General features: G+C 39.0%; 1 protein-coding gene across 9 annotated transcripts in view; it reads left to right on the forward strand.

The window, feature by feature from the left end:
• Nucleotides 1–14,400, forward strand: part of fat1a (FAT atypical cadherin 1a) — a 95,782-nt gene that overhangs the window by 35,460 nt on the left and 45,922 nt on the right. For 7 of the 9 annotated variants that reach the window (XR_003595571.1, XR_003595572.1, XM_028018083.1 and 4 more), the window contains exons 4-8: nucleotides 3,914–3,975; nucleotides 10,029–10,358; nucleotides 11,108–11,324; nucleotides 12,809–12,877; nucleotides 13,274–13,413. Coding sequence is in view for 7 of the 9 variants with exons in the window: in XM_028018083.1 (XP_027873884.1) it covers nucleotides 3,914–3,975; nucleotides 10,029–10,358; nucleotides 11,108–11,324; nucleotides 12,809–12,877; nucleotides 13,274–13,413 (818 nt within the window). In the remaining 2 variants the exon portion in view is untranslated. The remainder of the gene's footprint in view (nucleotides 1–3,913; nucleotides 3,976–10,028; nucleotides 10,359–11,107; nucleotides 11,325–12,808; nucleotides 12,878–13,273; nucleotides 13,414–14,400) is intronic. The other 2 variants (XM_028018085.1, XM_028018086.1) reach the window with 1 other exon arrangement.

The raw sequence follows: 14,400 nt of genomic DNA on the forward strand, positions 1-14,400 counted from the left end.
CAAATTTAAATAAGAATTTAGGGAAAACTAATAGTCTTTTCTTTTCTTCAAAAATCAAGTAAAGGTTTCATAGGTAATTTATGCATAAACTGTGAAATAGCCTCTCATTTTAAGTTGACAATAATAGCTTAAATTTGACCAAAGTCTCAGTCTGACAGAAACTGGGTAGCATCTTGATTCGTTTCGATTACAGAAAATCTCATGGTTCAAGCTCTGCCTTCGTGTGAGGTCAAGCCTTTCACCTGGTTGAATAAACTCAACTGGAGTTAAACTGGAGCACATCACACCAGTCCTGATTGCTGTGGGGTACCTCATTAAACTTCAACAATTCTATCTCTAAGGAATAAAATGCCTGATGGTTTGGTTAAGATCCTGAAAAGCTTCCACTCTGTGAAGAACTCACCCCAGTCATTTTAAGCTGTTTTGGGTAATATAAAAATAATTTATATTTTTCTTTGAGATCTAATGATGCTTAATACTTTGGATATGCTAGGAGGTCCAGGTGTTTTAAACATCAATAAGCAATGAACAACTAGCTGTGTTTCCATAACAAAGGCGCACAAATCTTTGTCTATATTCTGCTAATGTCGATAAAACACAATTTCGCAATGGTGGTGTTTGCCTTCATTAAGAAATTAACATTAATAAAATCAAAAACCATGGCAATGACAGATGTAAACAATTACATAATACATATTCGTAATTTAGCCGTGGCGCCAGCGCTCATCAATCTGTCCGCATTTTATTCAGACAATGGAGCAACAAGTTACTAGGGAGCGGATCTGTATGCAGAGTTTTGGGGAAATTGTAGTGGGAGATTTTGCAGAAGTTTTGGATTCCACACGTTGGAATGATACACAACTTTTTATGAACTGTGTGATGCTGTGAGAGCTCTGGTGGAACCAGCTGCACATTGTCCAATAAAACGTACAAAAACAAACCATCATCTTCCGACTACTTCCTGTCGTCTTCTTTGTGTTTTTCACCAGTAGTAACATCCGGCTGTTGATCATACAGCCTGTGTGATGTGACAAAAGTTTTTTCCATTGTACTTTTGCGAAATACATATAGTTTGATTAAAACCACCTCATTTCTAGTGCAAAAACTTTTCATTGAAAAACGTGAGATCTTTTGATATTGGCGTGTTTCCACGGAGCAAATTTTTGTCTGTGTAATTTCAGTTTGCGTAATTTAAAGGAAACATAGCTGCAGTTTTAGAAGGCATAAATTCTTCTTCATATCCAGCTCTTTGTTCTCTGCTCTCTAACAAGATCTTATTTCAAACACCTTCTCAACCATACAAGCGGCTTTAAACAGAAGGAATATACAACCTGTCAACACATTTGAAGTGTAAGCCACTCCAATCACAAGTTTGAGTTTATGCAAAAAAACGCTCAGCAATTTTGTATTTCGCCAGTTCCGTTAAAATTTTGTTTCACGTAAAGGAATGACATGCTAATTATTGTTTATGTTTGTTATTATAAGATTTGTAGCTTTAATGGCGCCCACGTCAATGCTGATTAAGCAGCTGCTCTGCAGATAAATAATATATCAGATTTGGTGTGAAAAATGCCATCTGTATTCCACTGCAGAGTTCATGTAAAGCAAAGAGTTGCCTAACGCAGCGCACTGGGGAGGCGGAAAACACGATCATCCATCATCTCCGGTCTTGCTGGAGCACATGAATAATTGGTCAGTGTGGCCTGTTTTGATGCGGCACACCAGAACTATTTGTTTTGATGATAATTCTCGAGACACCGTGCAGCATGGCAAAGAATAATCTCAGCGTGAGCCACACATTTATTCTACATAATTTGTGATGTCACCGCTGGAACATCTTGTTTCCCCCACTGCGCTGATAGAGTTTGTGAGGTTGGAAAGAGAGAGGGAGAGAAGTGTTTTCTATTTCTCCTTATGAACATCTTTTTTATTTAAATTTGTAATTTAAGTTGGAGCTTTTGCAAAATGTAAATGAGCCCAATGGTATTGGAAAGTAGAGCAAAAAAAAAAATAGGTTGCACCTTCAAGAATTAAATTTTTCTGAGTAAATATGGGAGGACTTACATCTTAGCAGCTCACTCTGAAGATTAAATAAAGCCTAAGACCGAGAGGATTATATAAAGAAAAAAAAAGAGCGAGCAGTGGTGCCTCTCTCATATCCCTCAATCTCAGTGCAAGGCATGGTTATTTCTGTGGACCTATAAGTTGTGGCCGGCTATTCTTGTTGCAGGCATGTGTGCCACTGATGGGCTTGGGTTTCCGAAATCCTTTGCTTTATGCTAATCAAATGCACTGTGGCAGGCATAAAACTCTGGTGCGGTCGGAGTTGGCATGTCTACTCTACACTCAGTCTTTGCAAAGTTGCAATTACAGTGGGAGTGCTGAACGCTGCCTATAATGGAGAATGGAGCAATACCCTCCCCTCCCCTCGCTCTTTCTGCTCATGCCTTGTTTGTGTCTTTGGTGCAAAATTACATTAACAAGAAACTCAAGACTCCAGTTTGTACTTTCACTATTAAGCTTCTTTCTGGGATTGATGTCACATGACATCGGTCAGCTTTTTTTTTTTTAATCGAATGAAAGAAGTCCATTACAGCATCCAAACTAACAGCAGAAGCTTTTCTAAACTTTCTGTGGTGTCTGATGTCTGACTGAGCCATCTATTTATTCAGCTTGTGGAGAAACTAAAAGTAGGGTGTCAGGCCTGCGCTGTTGTATGGGTACTATTTGCAGATCTTTGTGATATTTCACACATGTCTCAGTATAGGGAGTGGGGGCTGTCTGGCAACAGAGAAGACCACAGGCAAAGTGCTCCCCCCGACTCAGACATGTCGCTCAAACTGATGAGGTAACCAGCAGGATTCGGATTAGTTCACCCTACGGTGAGCTGTAGCATTGTTAAAGTTGTTTCCACCTCTTTTTTTTCAGTCAGATGCTGTTGCCATCACTTTCTACCGTCCCAGTGTTTGCCAGCTGTGATTCCCCCCAGACTAGGAAGAAACAATTAATGAAAATGACAGTGATTTCTTACTTAGTGGCATTGTTTTACAAAGCGTACTGCAAAAAATGACTCTGCCAGGAATGGCTGTCTGCACTTCAAGCACGAAGAATTTTACAAGAGAAGCACTATCAAAACGACTTCCATGTTTACATGCTTTGTGGTGATGCAGTTGTTTTTCACAGGGCTGCAACAAACAGTTGCAACATGTTTTCATCAGTGGACTTTAAACTATAGAGACCAAAAAATGCAGATATTTAAGCAACATTGTCAGAAATGTCATTATGAAAAACTAATGAACATTTTCACTTCAATCAAGTCAAACTCTGGTTCTGGTTGTCTGTCACTGGGCTTCTTTATGCTCTGTCACAATAAACAATAAATCAGTTAATTGCACGGTAAAGTAAAAGAAACTCAATAATTTTCATTTGCTTGATTTATCATTTGTCTCTCTCTTTTTACCAAAAACTGAATGATGGCAGTCTTCAGTCTGGTGTTTTGGTCTCAATTATCCCTTTTTTAAAAGATAATTTTGTTTACGGAGGCTTCATCATTTATTTGTTGTTTCTGTTGTTTTCTTGATTTATTTTGGATATTCCAAATGTCATCTAGTTGCAGTGTTTAAATGTTCATTTGAATTTAAAGTTTATTGATCTTTGAGAATGTGTTCTTGCATTTTTATGCCGTTATTACTATTGTATTACTTGAAAATGATCTCAAAACAATAATGTTGTTATATAACTATTATAAGTTCTGGGACAATTTATTGTACAGCTCAATTTGTTATCAAAACAGGCATACTCACCTCACTTAATAATAGAAAGTTAGTTATTTATTTTTATTATTTGCATCACTAATTTGTTTTATATTCATATCTTGTAATGTATTTCCTTTGTTGTTAATTGTCTCCAACAGGTTTGGTTTCCACCACGTCGAGGAAACTTGACAGGGAGCAACAAGACGAGCACATACTTGAGGTAAACATTTTATTTTGACTGATATTTCCCTCTCGATCTTATCACGATGAGAATAACTTAGTTTGAAATTAATTAATGTACAATTATCATAATAAGGGGAAATGGAAAGGTTAACATATTCAGCTACTTAGAACAAGGGAAAGGGAAAAAAAACACAAAATTGAACTGGGGAGCTGGGGATTTTCCGTCTGTGAGGTTTGGCCTTTCCAGGCCAACTTTGACCGAATGCCACATGTTCCCAACCGAGAAGTCTTCATAGATATGCAAGAACGGTCTTTCAGGAGTCATTTCTCCTTCCGATTTCCAGACGGGGCAGAGAGCGAGAGAGAGATAGAGACAGAGGTGTGTGGGAGAGGCTGGTGACTGTTCCTTTGTTCTTTCCCAATGTTCCGTCTCATGGAGGAAGGAGCAGGCTGACACAGGAAACTACTGTAAACCTACCAGGCCAATGTCTAAACTTGTGGCATTTAATTGAGCACATTTCTACCCTCCCTCAATGCCTCCCTTCCTCTTTCACACCACAGAGCCAGTCTTTGTAATCGCTCTTTTAATTGTATTTTTATGGATGACAGAGACCAGATTGATCACCTTTAAATTATTGTTGAAAGCAATGCAAAGCCGTGATTTCTTTGTTACATTTAGTGTCTGCTGCGTCTGTTAGAGTTGTAGCTCATATTTTGCTCTGCTCCTTTTTCACTACACCAGCTGAACTACAGGACTGAGAATAAATATAGGGAAGTATACAGTGAAGGGTAGAGAAAACCATTTTACAGAAGACCTATGGATTCAACACGTTGGAATGACACGCAACATTTTATGAACTGTGATGCTGTCAGAGCTCTGGTGGAGCCAGCTGCATGTTGTCCTAAAAAAATAAAAACAAACAAACCATCATCGTCCAACTACTTCCTGTTGTCTTCTTTGTCGTTTCTGTCAGTAGTAACATCCGGTTGTTGGTCATTTGACTTTTTAAAAAAAAAATTTTATTGGTGTGTTTACATTAAGCTGGTTTGTTTTCATAATTTCAATTTTGGTTAATGGAAATGCAGCTATAGATGAGGGATGCCCCAGAGCTGTGATTTGAGAGTAAACTGTTATTCTTGCAGTTGACACAACAGGAACATCGCCACCAATGTTCTGATTAGTATTCAGAAAACAGAAAATGTGTTTCCCTGCTCAAGCTATGTCTGCCCAGTTTATACAAAACTGTATTAAAGACGCATTGAATGGAGATTAATTTCCCATAAAAAAATTTAGTTTTACAGTGTTGCTGACTATCACTGTGTTATTTTGCCATTCAAAACTGCAATAATCTGCTTTTTGTTCTTTAGACAGAATTATTTCTGTCAAAGTTGCTTTCTACTCGCCACAACAGGACTTTGAGGATGTGTTTCATAACTTGGTCTCATCCATGTTTGCTGAGTTATTGGTAACTGTAATATTGTCCTGGAACTGTCTTCACTTTGTTGCTAGAAAAGCCTGCAAATTCCAGCCTCATGTCATCTTACTGTGGCAAAATAATCCAAGTTTCCCTACATTAGGTGTGTTTCCACAAATGAACCTTCTCCTAGTCTTAGGATTTTACCCCAGAAACATGCCCTACTTAAGAATTTACTCTGAACTTTTAAATGGAGGTTTGTGTAAGGAGGAAGTTAAGCATTTCAAAGTTCAAAATGGCCTAAAGCTCATACGTTCTGATATGTTCAGCTGTAAAAGATATCACTGTCTGTTTTCAGCTGTATGTGGTGAAAGAACAAATAAATCCCTTATTTAGAGTGATAACTAGAGATTTAATGTTAGGTTTTAAAGCCGTTTATTTTCTGTGGCAGAAATAAAAGAACCACAACTACTGTGGGTCCTCAGCAGATTAATAGGAAACAAGACGCTGCTGCTGCTGCTGCTGCATCTGTGTTCTTATGCCTCTTTGGTACACTCCCCAACTTTTATTTATGAAATATGTATGCAGATTGCATCCTGTCCTGATTTGATGTGATTATGATACACTTTCACATTTTGTTTCTGAGAGAGTCCTGCACAAGGAGGAGCTTCTGCGCAGCGCAGACGGCCCAGGAAAACAAGTTCTGGAAAAAAAAAATCCTGTGTTCCTAGTCAAAGTGGACCTAATAACATCTGTGTTATTTTAGGATCCAATATAAACTTTGGATACTGTTGCATGTTTGGGTGTTCATGCTAAAAACCAAAGCAGACAGGGCCTTTAGATCTGTCTGGGACTATGAGCTATTCCCCGCAGGAGGTTTTTTTCTCGTGTTCGCTGGTTCTGGTTTGCTTTTAATTAGTATTTGAACTGTGCTTTACTTACTTATTGGTTTTCTTTTATTGGCTACTTATAATTATACTTTTCTTGTGAGGCATTTTGATGGAACTGAGGTTATTCTTAAATGTACTTTACAAATTATTATAAATTACTGGATCACAGAATTTTAATGAGAGATTTAGTTTTTGTGCACAAAAGCATTTTTAAAAGTTTTATACCACATTCCATTTAAGTGGCTTTGTTACTCACTGTGAGTGGGATAGTTTCAAGAAAAGGAGTGGTGTCAGCTTTGATATTTAATTGAAACCATAGCAACTAAGGCAATTTGTTCCCGTTCATCTTGCATTATTTAAAATTCAACAAGAAGCTCTTTATGTTGCTATTTAAGAAACCAGCGTAGTTTTTTTTTTTTTTTTTCCTGGTCTCTGGCAGAAGAAAGTCAGTGCAAAGTGTTGCTGAGGAGTTCTACTTCTACAGCGACTTGTTGCAGGAGAAGAAACTGAACATGTGGAGCCATGTGGAACATGCGCAGCAATTAGGGTGGGGGCAGTGTCGGCATTGTTTCCACTAAATGCCAAGACGAGGTGGAGGGAACACAGCAGGCCTTCAGCTTTTATGATGAGGAATATGGGGGTTGGTAGCTGTCGTTTGTCTGTGTGTGTGAGGGAGAGAGAGCTAAAAGCAGTGGGGGAATTTCAGAAAGAGGCAAAGCTGCTCTTGTTGTTCCGGGTCTGGGCTCAAGCGGTAGGATCAGAGACCTTCATCCACAGGAGGGGGGTTGGGGGGAGCGAACGAGAGGGGGTCGAGGGGGCTTGCTAAACAGCAAAAGTGGGACATGCCAGGACACGCCGATTACTCAGGCCTGGGACTGCAGGGAACTATTGTGATGTTAAAGCAGAGGTAAATGGGCCGTTCACATCTGTTGCCTGGAGCCTTTGCCAACATGCACACACACACACACACACACACACACATATATATATATATATATATATATATATATATATATATATATATGTGTGTGTGTATATATATATATATACAGACCAAAAGTTTGGACACACCTTCTAATTCAATGGGTTTTCTTTATTTTCATGACTATTTATAAGGCAAGAAATCCCACTTATTAACCTGACAGGGCAGGTTGACCTATGAAGTGAAAACCATTTCAGGTGGCGACCTCTTGAAGCTCATCAAGAAAATGCAGAGTGTGTGCAAAGCAGTAATCACAGCTAAAGGTTGCTACTTTGAAGAAACTAGAATATAAGGGGTATTTTCAGTTGTTTTACACTTTTTTGTTTAGTGCATATTTCCACATGTGTTATTCATAGTTTTGATGCCTTCAGTGTGAATCTACAATGTCAATAGTCATGAAAATAAAGGAAACTCATTGACTTAAAAGGTGTGTCCAAACTTTTGGTCTGTACTGTATATATATATATATATATATATATATATATATATACACACACACACACACACACACACACACACATACATGCATCCATTTTCTAACACTCTTGTCCCTAGTGGGGTCGGGAGGTGCTGGTGTCTATCTCCAGCTAAGGTTCCGGACGAGAGGAGGGGTAACCCTGGACAGGTCGCCAGTCTGTCGCAGGGCAGCACAGAGACAGACAGGACACACCGTCAGGCACACACACACTCACATCTAGGGAGAATTTAGAGAGACCAATTAACCTGACATTCATATTTTTGGACTGTGGGAGGAAGCCGGAGTACCCGGAGAGAACCCACCATGCACAAGGAGAACATGCAAACTCCATGCAGAAAGACCCCGGGCAGGTTGTCGCTTAAACGTTTCTCCTCCATTAGCACATTGAGCAGCGCTGTCATTCTAACTAGCCTGAATATTCTATCTTTAAATGTTTTCAATATTTTCATTAGCCATAAGTTGAAAAATTCTCATTATGAATAAAAATAAAGGCTTTAAAATATCCGTGTGGAATTAAACATATAATAATTTTGCCTTTGTGAGTTGAAATAAATTAACTTTACATTTATATTCAAATTTTTCAAACAGAGGCAGGGTTGCTTAAATCATTTGAAAACTTCTCTATTTAGGCGTTTTACACACAATAGTTTTTCCAAAAGAATTTCTTTTAGATGTTTTTTTTCTTAACAAATAGTTGTTTCCAGAAAAGTCTTCTTCCACATTAAAATGTCCATCATAATCCGAAAAGCCTCAGAAACCACGGTGGGGTCTGAGATGTGTGCTGCATGGACATCAGAGAAGGTGTGGTGCTGCGGGCTCATAAAGCTCAAAGCTTGCAATGTGCTCCGATGACATCATCGCATGTAAAACCCTGTTTGTTGGTTAGCAACCCGAAATCACCATAAAGAATTTCCAAACAGGCACTCTGGCTTATTTGATGTATATTAGCTTGTTTAATGCGCGTATGGTTAAAAATAACTAGCAAATCACTGCAACAGCGAAGCAGCGACAGCATTCCTAATGGTACCTTTTTTCTTTTTCTTTTTTTAACGCCATGCAGGATATCAGGCATCCAGAGAGCTGGAAAACAAATTTGTTTATAGTCTGTTTATTGCGACATTTTCCGTGACACTGGGCAGGAAAAGCACAAACACCCTGCATCATCCCTCGGAGAGACATTCTCGTTCAAGTTTCTTGTCAGCCGGTTTAATTGACTCTGCTCATGTGAGCAGCATGGACAGCTGCAGACACTGCGAGAAAAGCAGAAACACATTACTTTAGTAATTGAAAGTATGGCAGCAAATGGTGTGTGTGTGGCTGCAGACTGCTGACTGTTTTGGTAAAGTACTTAGCAGATGGTTTTAAATGACTATGACATTTGTTCCTTCACTTAAATTGTTTTTTTTTTTTTTTTTTTTCTCAGCTCAGAGCTGGAAATGGTGGCACTTCTTCCAGCACCCAGTAATCCCTGATCCCATTTTTCTGTGGGATTTAGTTTTGTTTGTTTAGGTCAGCCTCTGGCTGCTTTTCTTTTCAGTAAGCTTCAGGGATTGTGACAAGCTCATCTGACAAAAGTCACGATGACGTGGTGAATCATTGTTTCAAAAAAAAAAAAAAAGCCTTACAGAGCAACTATCAACATACGAATTCAATCAAGGCTCTATAAAGGATTTTTAAAATTATTTTCACATTGCCTTTTATCTGGAGCACTTCAGAGTATGAGCAGCAATATGTCACTTTGTTTACTTTCAGTTCAGCATCGGCTCAGCAGAGTGACTGCAGCTGGTGCTGCAATTATGTATATGAACAAGTTTTATACCTCTGATAGATTTAGGCGTAAAATCATTTTCAGTAATCCAAAAAGTTTATACCTTAAATGATAGCAAAAAGAATGATCAGTTTTAGCTTTTTTTTATTTATTTTTTACTTTTATTAAAAACTAACAAGGGGAAATTATTCAGATGTTTATTCAATAATCAATGGAAACCTTGGTTTTCATCCCCTCTTCTTGCTATTATAAAGATTTATCCTTTGTGATGAGCTCCAGGTCACTGAGGTTGGAATGCCTCTTAGTCATCACCCTAATCTTTAGTTTCCTTGTCAGATTCTCATAAAGTTTTACAAAACATTCAGAGGTTTCTGATTGACTATATACTGTGACCATAAAAAAATTCTGATTATTTTCAAAGTCCACTCCCAGGTTATGACTACAAAAGACAGAAAAGAGACGCTGAGAATGCCAGAGACGGGGTGTGATATAAAGTTGGCTGAATAAGATAATATTTCTACTACCTAGTTTTAAAAATCTTTGTCGTGTCTCCTCAGATAACCATCACCGACCACGGCGTTCCTCCCAAAACCACCACCGTCCGCGTCATTGTCCAGGTCCTGGACGACAACGACAACAGGCCGCTCTTCCTGGAGAAGATCTACAAGATCCGACTGCCAGAGCGCGAGAGACCCGAGAGAGAGCGAGCCACAAAGAGAGACCCCGTGTATCGGGTGATCGCGTCGGATCGGGACGTCGGGCCCAACGCCGAAATTTCCTACAGCATTGAGGAAGGAGACGAACATGGCAAGTTTTTTATTGAGCCCAAGACTGGCCTGGTGTCGTCCAAGAAGTTCTCCTCTGCCGGAGAATACGACATCCTCACGGTGAGCATTTACCCAGAAAGGTTTATGATCCCGATTCCACACAGAGTCGCTCATTAAGCTGTAAAAAATGACAGCAGATGCTTGTTTATTATTTTACTGTTTTATTATCCTGTTTTTCTCTCCAGCTGCAAAGCTTTTCTTTCGTTATTGTTTTTCTTTACCCCACCTTATTCTGGTGGAAATGCAGTGTTAATTAGTCCACATGCAGACTACAAGTGTGGAGGAACCAGAAAGCAGATTTTATTCCTTGTTTGTCTCACAATGAGCTTCTTTTCTCATGTGTTGATGCGACATTACACTTCAACTGTCAAATGTCTCTTCACCATTAAACCGCAATACAAAGATCTTTGTTTCAAAAGATCACTTGGAAGTAAATGTGTTATGTGTGTGAAAATTAACTCTGTTTTATCTTTTATTCTAAGTTCCTCCATCACATGTTGCTGGTAATGATTGTCTTTTTGTAAAGTTATCGGTGCCCTTTCTTAAAAACATATTCTGCTGCAAGAAAATGCTACTTAATAAACTTCAGTTCACTTTCAAGAGAAAACTACACAGAAGATTTAATACACAAAATGTCAGATATTGTGTTCGAGTTCTGAAATATCTGATGGTAGACCCGTCACCATAACAAATTTTGCTGGATGATAAATTTGTTCAATTTAACTTGAAGGTAAGGTAAGGTGTGTTCAGAGTCTCATTTCCAAGTTAAATCCTAACACAGACTTTTTTTTTCTTACCCCTTTTCTCAGATTAAAGCGGTTGACAACGGGCGGCCTCAGAAATCGTCTACTTGTCGCCTGCACATCGAGTGGATACCCAAACCCGAGGTTCCAGCTGATGCAGCTCCCCTGCGGTTCGAGGAGTTTCCCTTCACCTTTTCAGTCATGGAAAGCGACCCAGTGGCACACATGGTGGGCGTTGTTGCCACCGAGTCCTCTGATGTTCCGGTGTGGTTCGAGATCACAGGTAGCGCCTTCTGTTGATGCATTATTGCTTAGTTTATGCATGCTGAATAAATGCTGGCTTGTAGTTAGACAACACTGTAGGACTAATATAGTGAATGGGTTTCTTCTGCTGCTTGAGTGTTTAATGTTTAGCTTTTAGCTTCAAAACAGTGCAGACCGTAACAGGCTTGGTACTTTGTGATAAGATCGCATAGATTTAGGTAAGGTAGATTGAGTAGAATGGAACTGACAACTAAATTAGCAAAAGCTAACATTGCTCCTTAATATTTTTTCAATGTTATTTTACCCAATAATATATTTTAATTACTTTGATGAGGACAGTTCCATAAAAGCATTTTGTAGATTTTTGTGAGGTACACTGAGTAAAATGAAACTGACTCCCTGACATGACCTTGTTGCTTATTGTTGAATTGCTAACTGCTGCAGGGTCATAGTAGCTAAATACTAAGATAAGCATCTCAAACATAAATAGAGTAAAAAGTTCAACTTTGACCATTATGCATGTAGCAGCCATGTCCGAGTTTGGATAGGGGGCCTCCAATTCAGAATTATGACTTGAGTTGGGATTTTTCAGTTTTGGAAACCAAACATCCGCATTGAAAGTAGCAGTTTAAGGTGATTCAGGTTGTGTCCTGGATAACTCATTGGGAGATTTAGCAGGGACATTCAACTGGTAGAGGACCTAAGAGCCAAACCAGAATTTTTCAATGCCCCCTTTTACCTCCACCTCCCAATCCCAGAGAAGCAACTAGAAAGTTCTGACTTCAGAGGACAAACTGAGTTCTTGATCAGCAGCCTTTAAGAATGTCAGACAGGGCCTCCTGATGGAGAACAACCTTAAACCTCGCTTCACAATAATAGATGAACAAAGTAAGAAATCCGGTTAAACTTCAAATTTATGACACAACTAGGGAATATGTATCAGTTATCGTCTTGATCAACACCACCTTCATTTAGCAGGTCTGAGCTATTAGTCCACAAAAGCAAACAAATTAAAAGGTGAAAAAACATTTTCCCTTCAAAATTGATATTTTTATGCCACTTTTGTCAACAATAAGAACACATATTGCCACATAACCACTCTGAAGCCGCACAATTTCTCTCAGTCACTGTTTTTGTCCTTGATAGTGACTCAATTGAGTTTGCCATTCCCTTAACGATCTTAATTAATTTACTTTCCTCTTCTTTTTTCTGCTTAAGCACACTTTACCACATAGCGGTGTTTTTGAGTGTCCAAACATAATTCTTCTCCTCCTAAGTGTCCCTTTTTAACTCTCAACATCCACTGTACACATGAAAAGATTTCAAAATGCCTTCCTTCAAAAAGAAATGCTGGCTCCTCTCCCTCTGCCTCTGCCTCTGCCCGTTTTCCTTCTAATCAATGTCTGACTGATACGTCTCCTTTTTCTCTTCTCCTCCTCTTTGTGCTCTTTCATTGCTTTCCCTCTTTCTCTGGAATGTTCTGTTTGGTTGGATTGTTGCAAGACGGCAGTGAGGATTCTGAGATGTTTTACATCCTTCAGATGGCTTGTGACCACAACTGTACAGCAGAAGGTATCTGCTGGGATCTCCTAATAGGCTGTGCTGTATTAAGAGATCATGTGACGTTGTCTGTCTCTGGTGCTACCTGTTGGTTGTGGTTGGCATGCGGTCAATGTTTTCAGTTTTAGGTTCTATCTGCTAACGTGTAATTTGTATGGTGTTGCTACAAACATATTAGTTTGACCACGCTATTGATACTTAGCTTAAATAAATGAACAAAAGTAAATCAATATTGCTAATTAGTAACATCAGCATTAGTTTGCGTGTGTGTTAAACATTGATATTTATGTTCTGCTCTCTTAGTTTCTCTAACCTTGTGAAAATAGAGATGCAGCTACATCAGGAATTGCCTCTAATCTTTTCGTTTTCTTTTTTTTTTCATTGTTTGCATAAAAAAAAAAATTGCAGGTGGTAATTACGACAGCCGCTTTGACGTGGGCAAGGCCAGTGGAACCTTGATTGTTGCACGGCCCCTGGACGCAGAGCAGAAATCAAATTACAACCTGACAGTGGAAGCCACAGATGGGACACGAACTGTCAGCACTCAGGTAATTGAAACACTAATGAAACAGTTGGAGGCTGATGAGGCAGTTGTCATGGTTCTGTTTTCCTCATGTGAGGAATTGCGGGAGTTGAGAGACGGGTTATTAGTAGATCGAATGACCTGTTGGCTGATAATGATGTTATGATGCTATCACTGCTTTGAATTGGTGAACAGGTAAAAGAAAAAAATACGTTTTTTGGTTTAAATCTGTTCTTTTATTCTGAAAGGATGACAGGACATTGTTTAAGAATACTTCATTTGGGAGTTTGCTCCAGCATCGGTCTCTCTCTTAGTCATTTCTGGTGCAGAGTTCTTGTAACGCTGCGGCCGGGTAACCTAAACTTTTTCTTAGGGATGCACTATATTATCACCATGGTATCGGTATCGAGCTGTAAAATTTATATTAGCCATTCCATCAAAATAACTCACCGATATAAAAGGTGTTGTTTTTGTATGTAAACATAATGCAAGATGAAAGTGTTGCATCATTTTCAGCCTCCTTTAAGCATTTGCTTTTGGTAGCAGGCTAAATTGACAACGATAATCGAGTATTTTAATTTCACAGTAGAGAAAGCCATATGGTTTCAGTAAGTAAGTATTGAAAAAAATATCGGTATTGGTATCGGCTATCGATCAAATGAGTTGTAGTTTTAGCATATTGGATATCGACCAAAAATCCAATATTGTGCATCCCTATTTTTTGTGTTTCCAGTGTAAATTTTTGAGCTCCTCATCATTTGCTGTGCTTCTCCTTGAATCAGTCAGATCACCCTCATCTTCTCTGAAGCTGCCTTTTCTGAATAGACAAATAATTAAATGTGGAATAGCTTGCCTTGCACCCGGGCTGACGGCACAAGTGCCACAATAACAGCTTTTAAGTGTGCAAGCCGCCTTCGGTTTTTGTTCCAATGGTCATGCCTTGTCCATGAGATTTTCCGTGTTTTTTACGTGGTAGTTTGGGCCGTGCGGGACGGTGACATTCAAAATCTTT

Source organism: Xiphophorus couchianus, chromosome 5, assembly GCF_001444195.1.
Source record: "Xiphophorus couchianus chromosome 5, X_couchianus-1.0, whole genome shotgun sequence".
Taxonomy (NCBI): domain Eukaryota; kingdom Metazoa; phylum Chordata; class Actinopteri; order Cyprinodontiformes; family Poeciliidae; genus Xiphophorus; species Xiphophorus couchianus.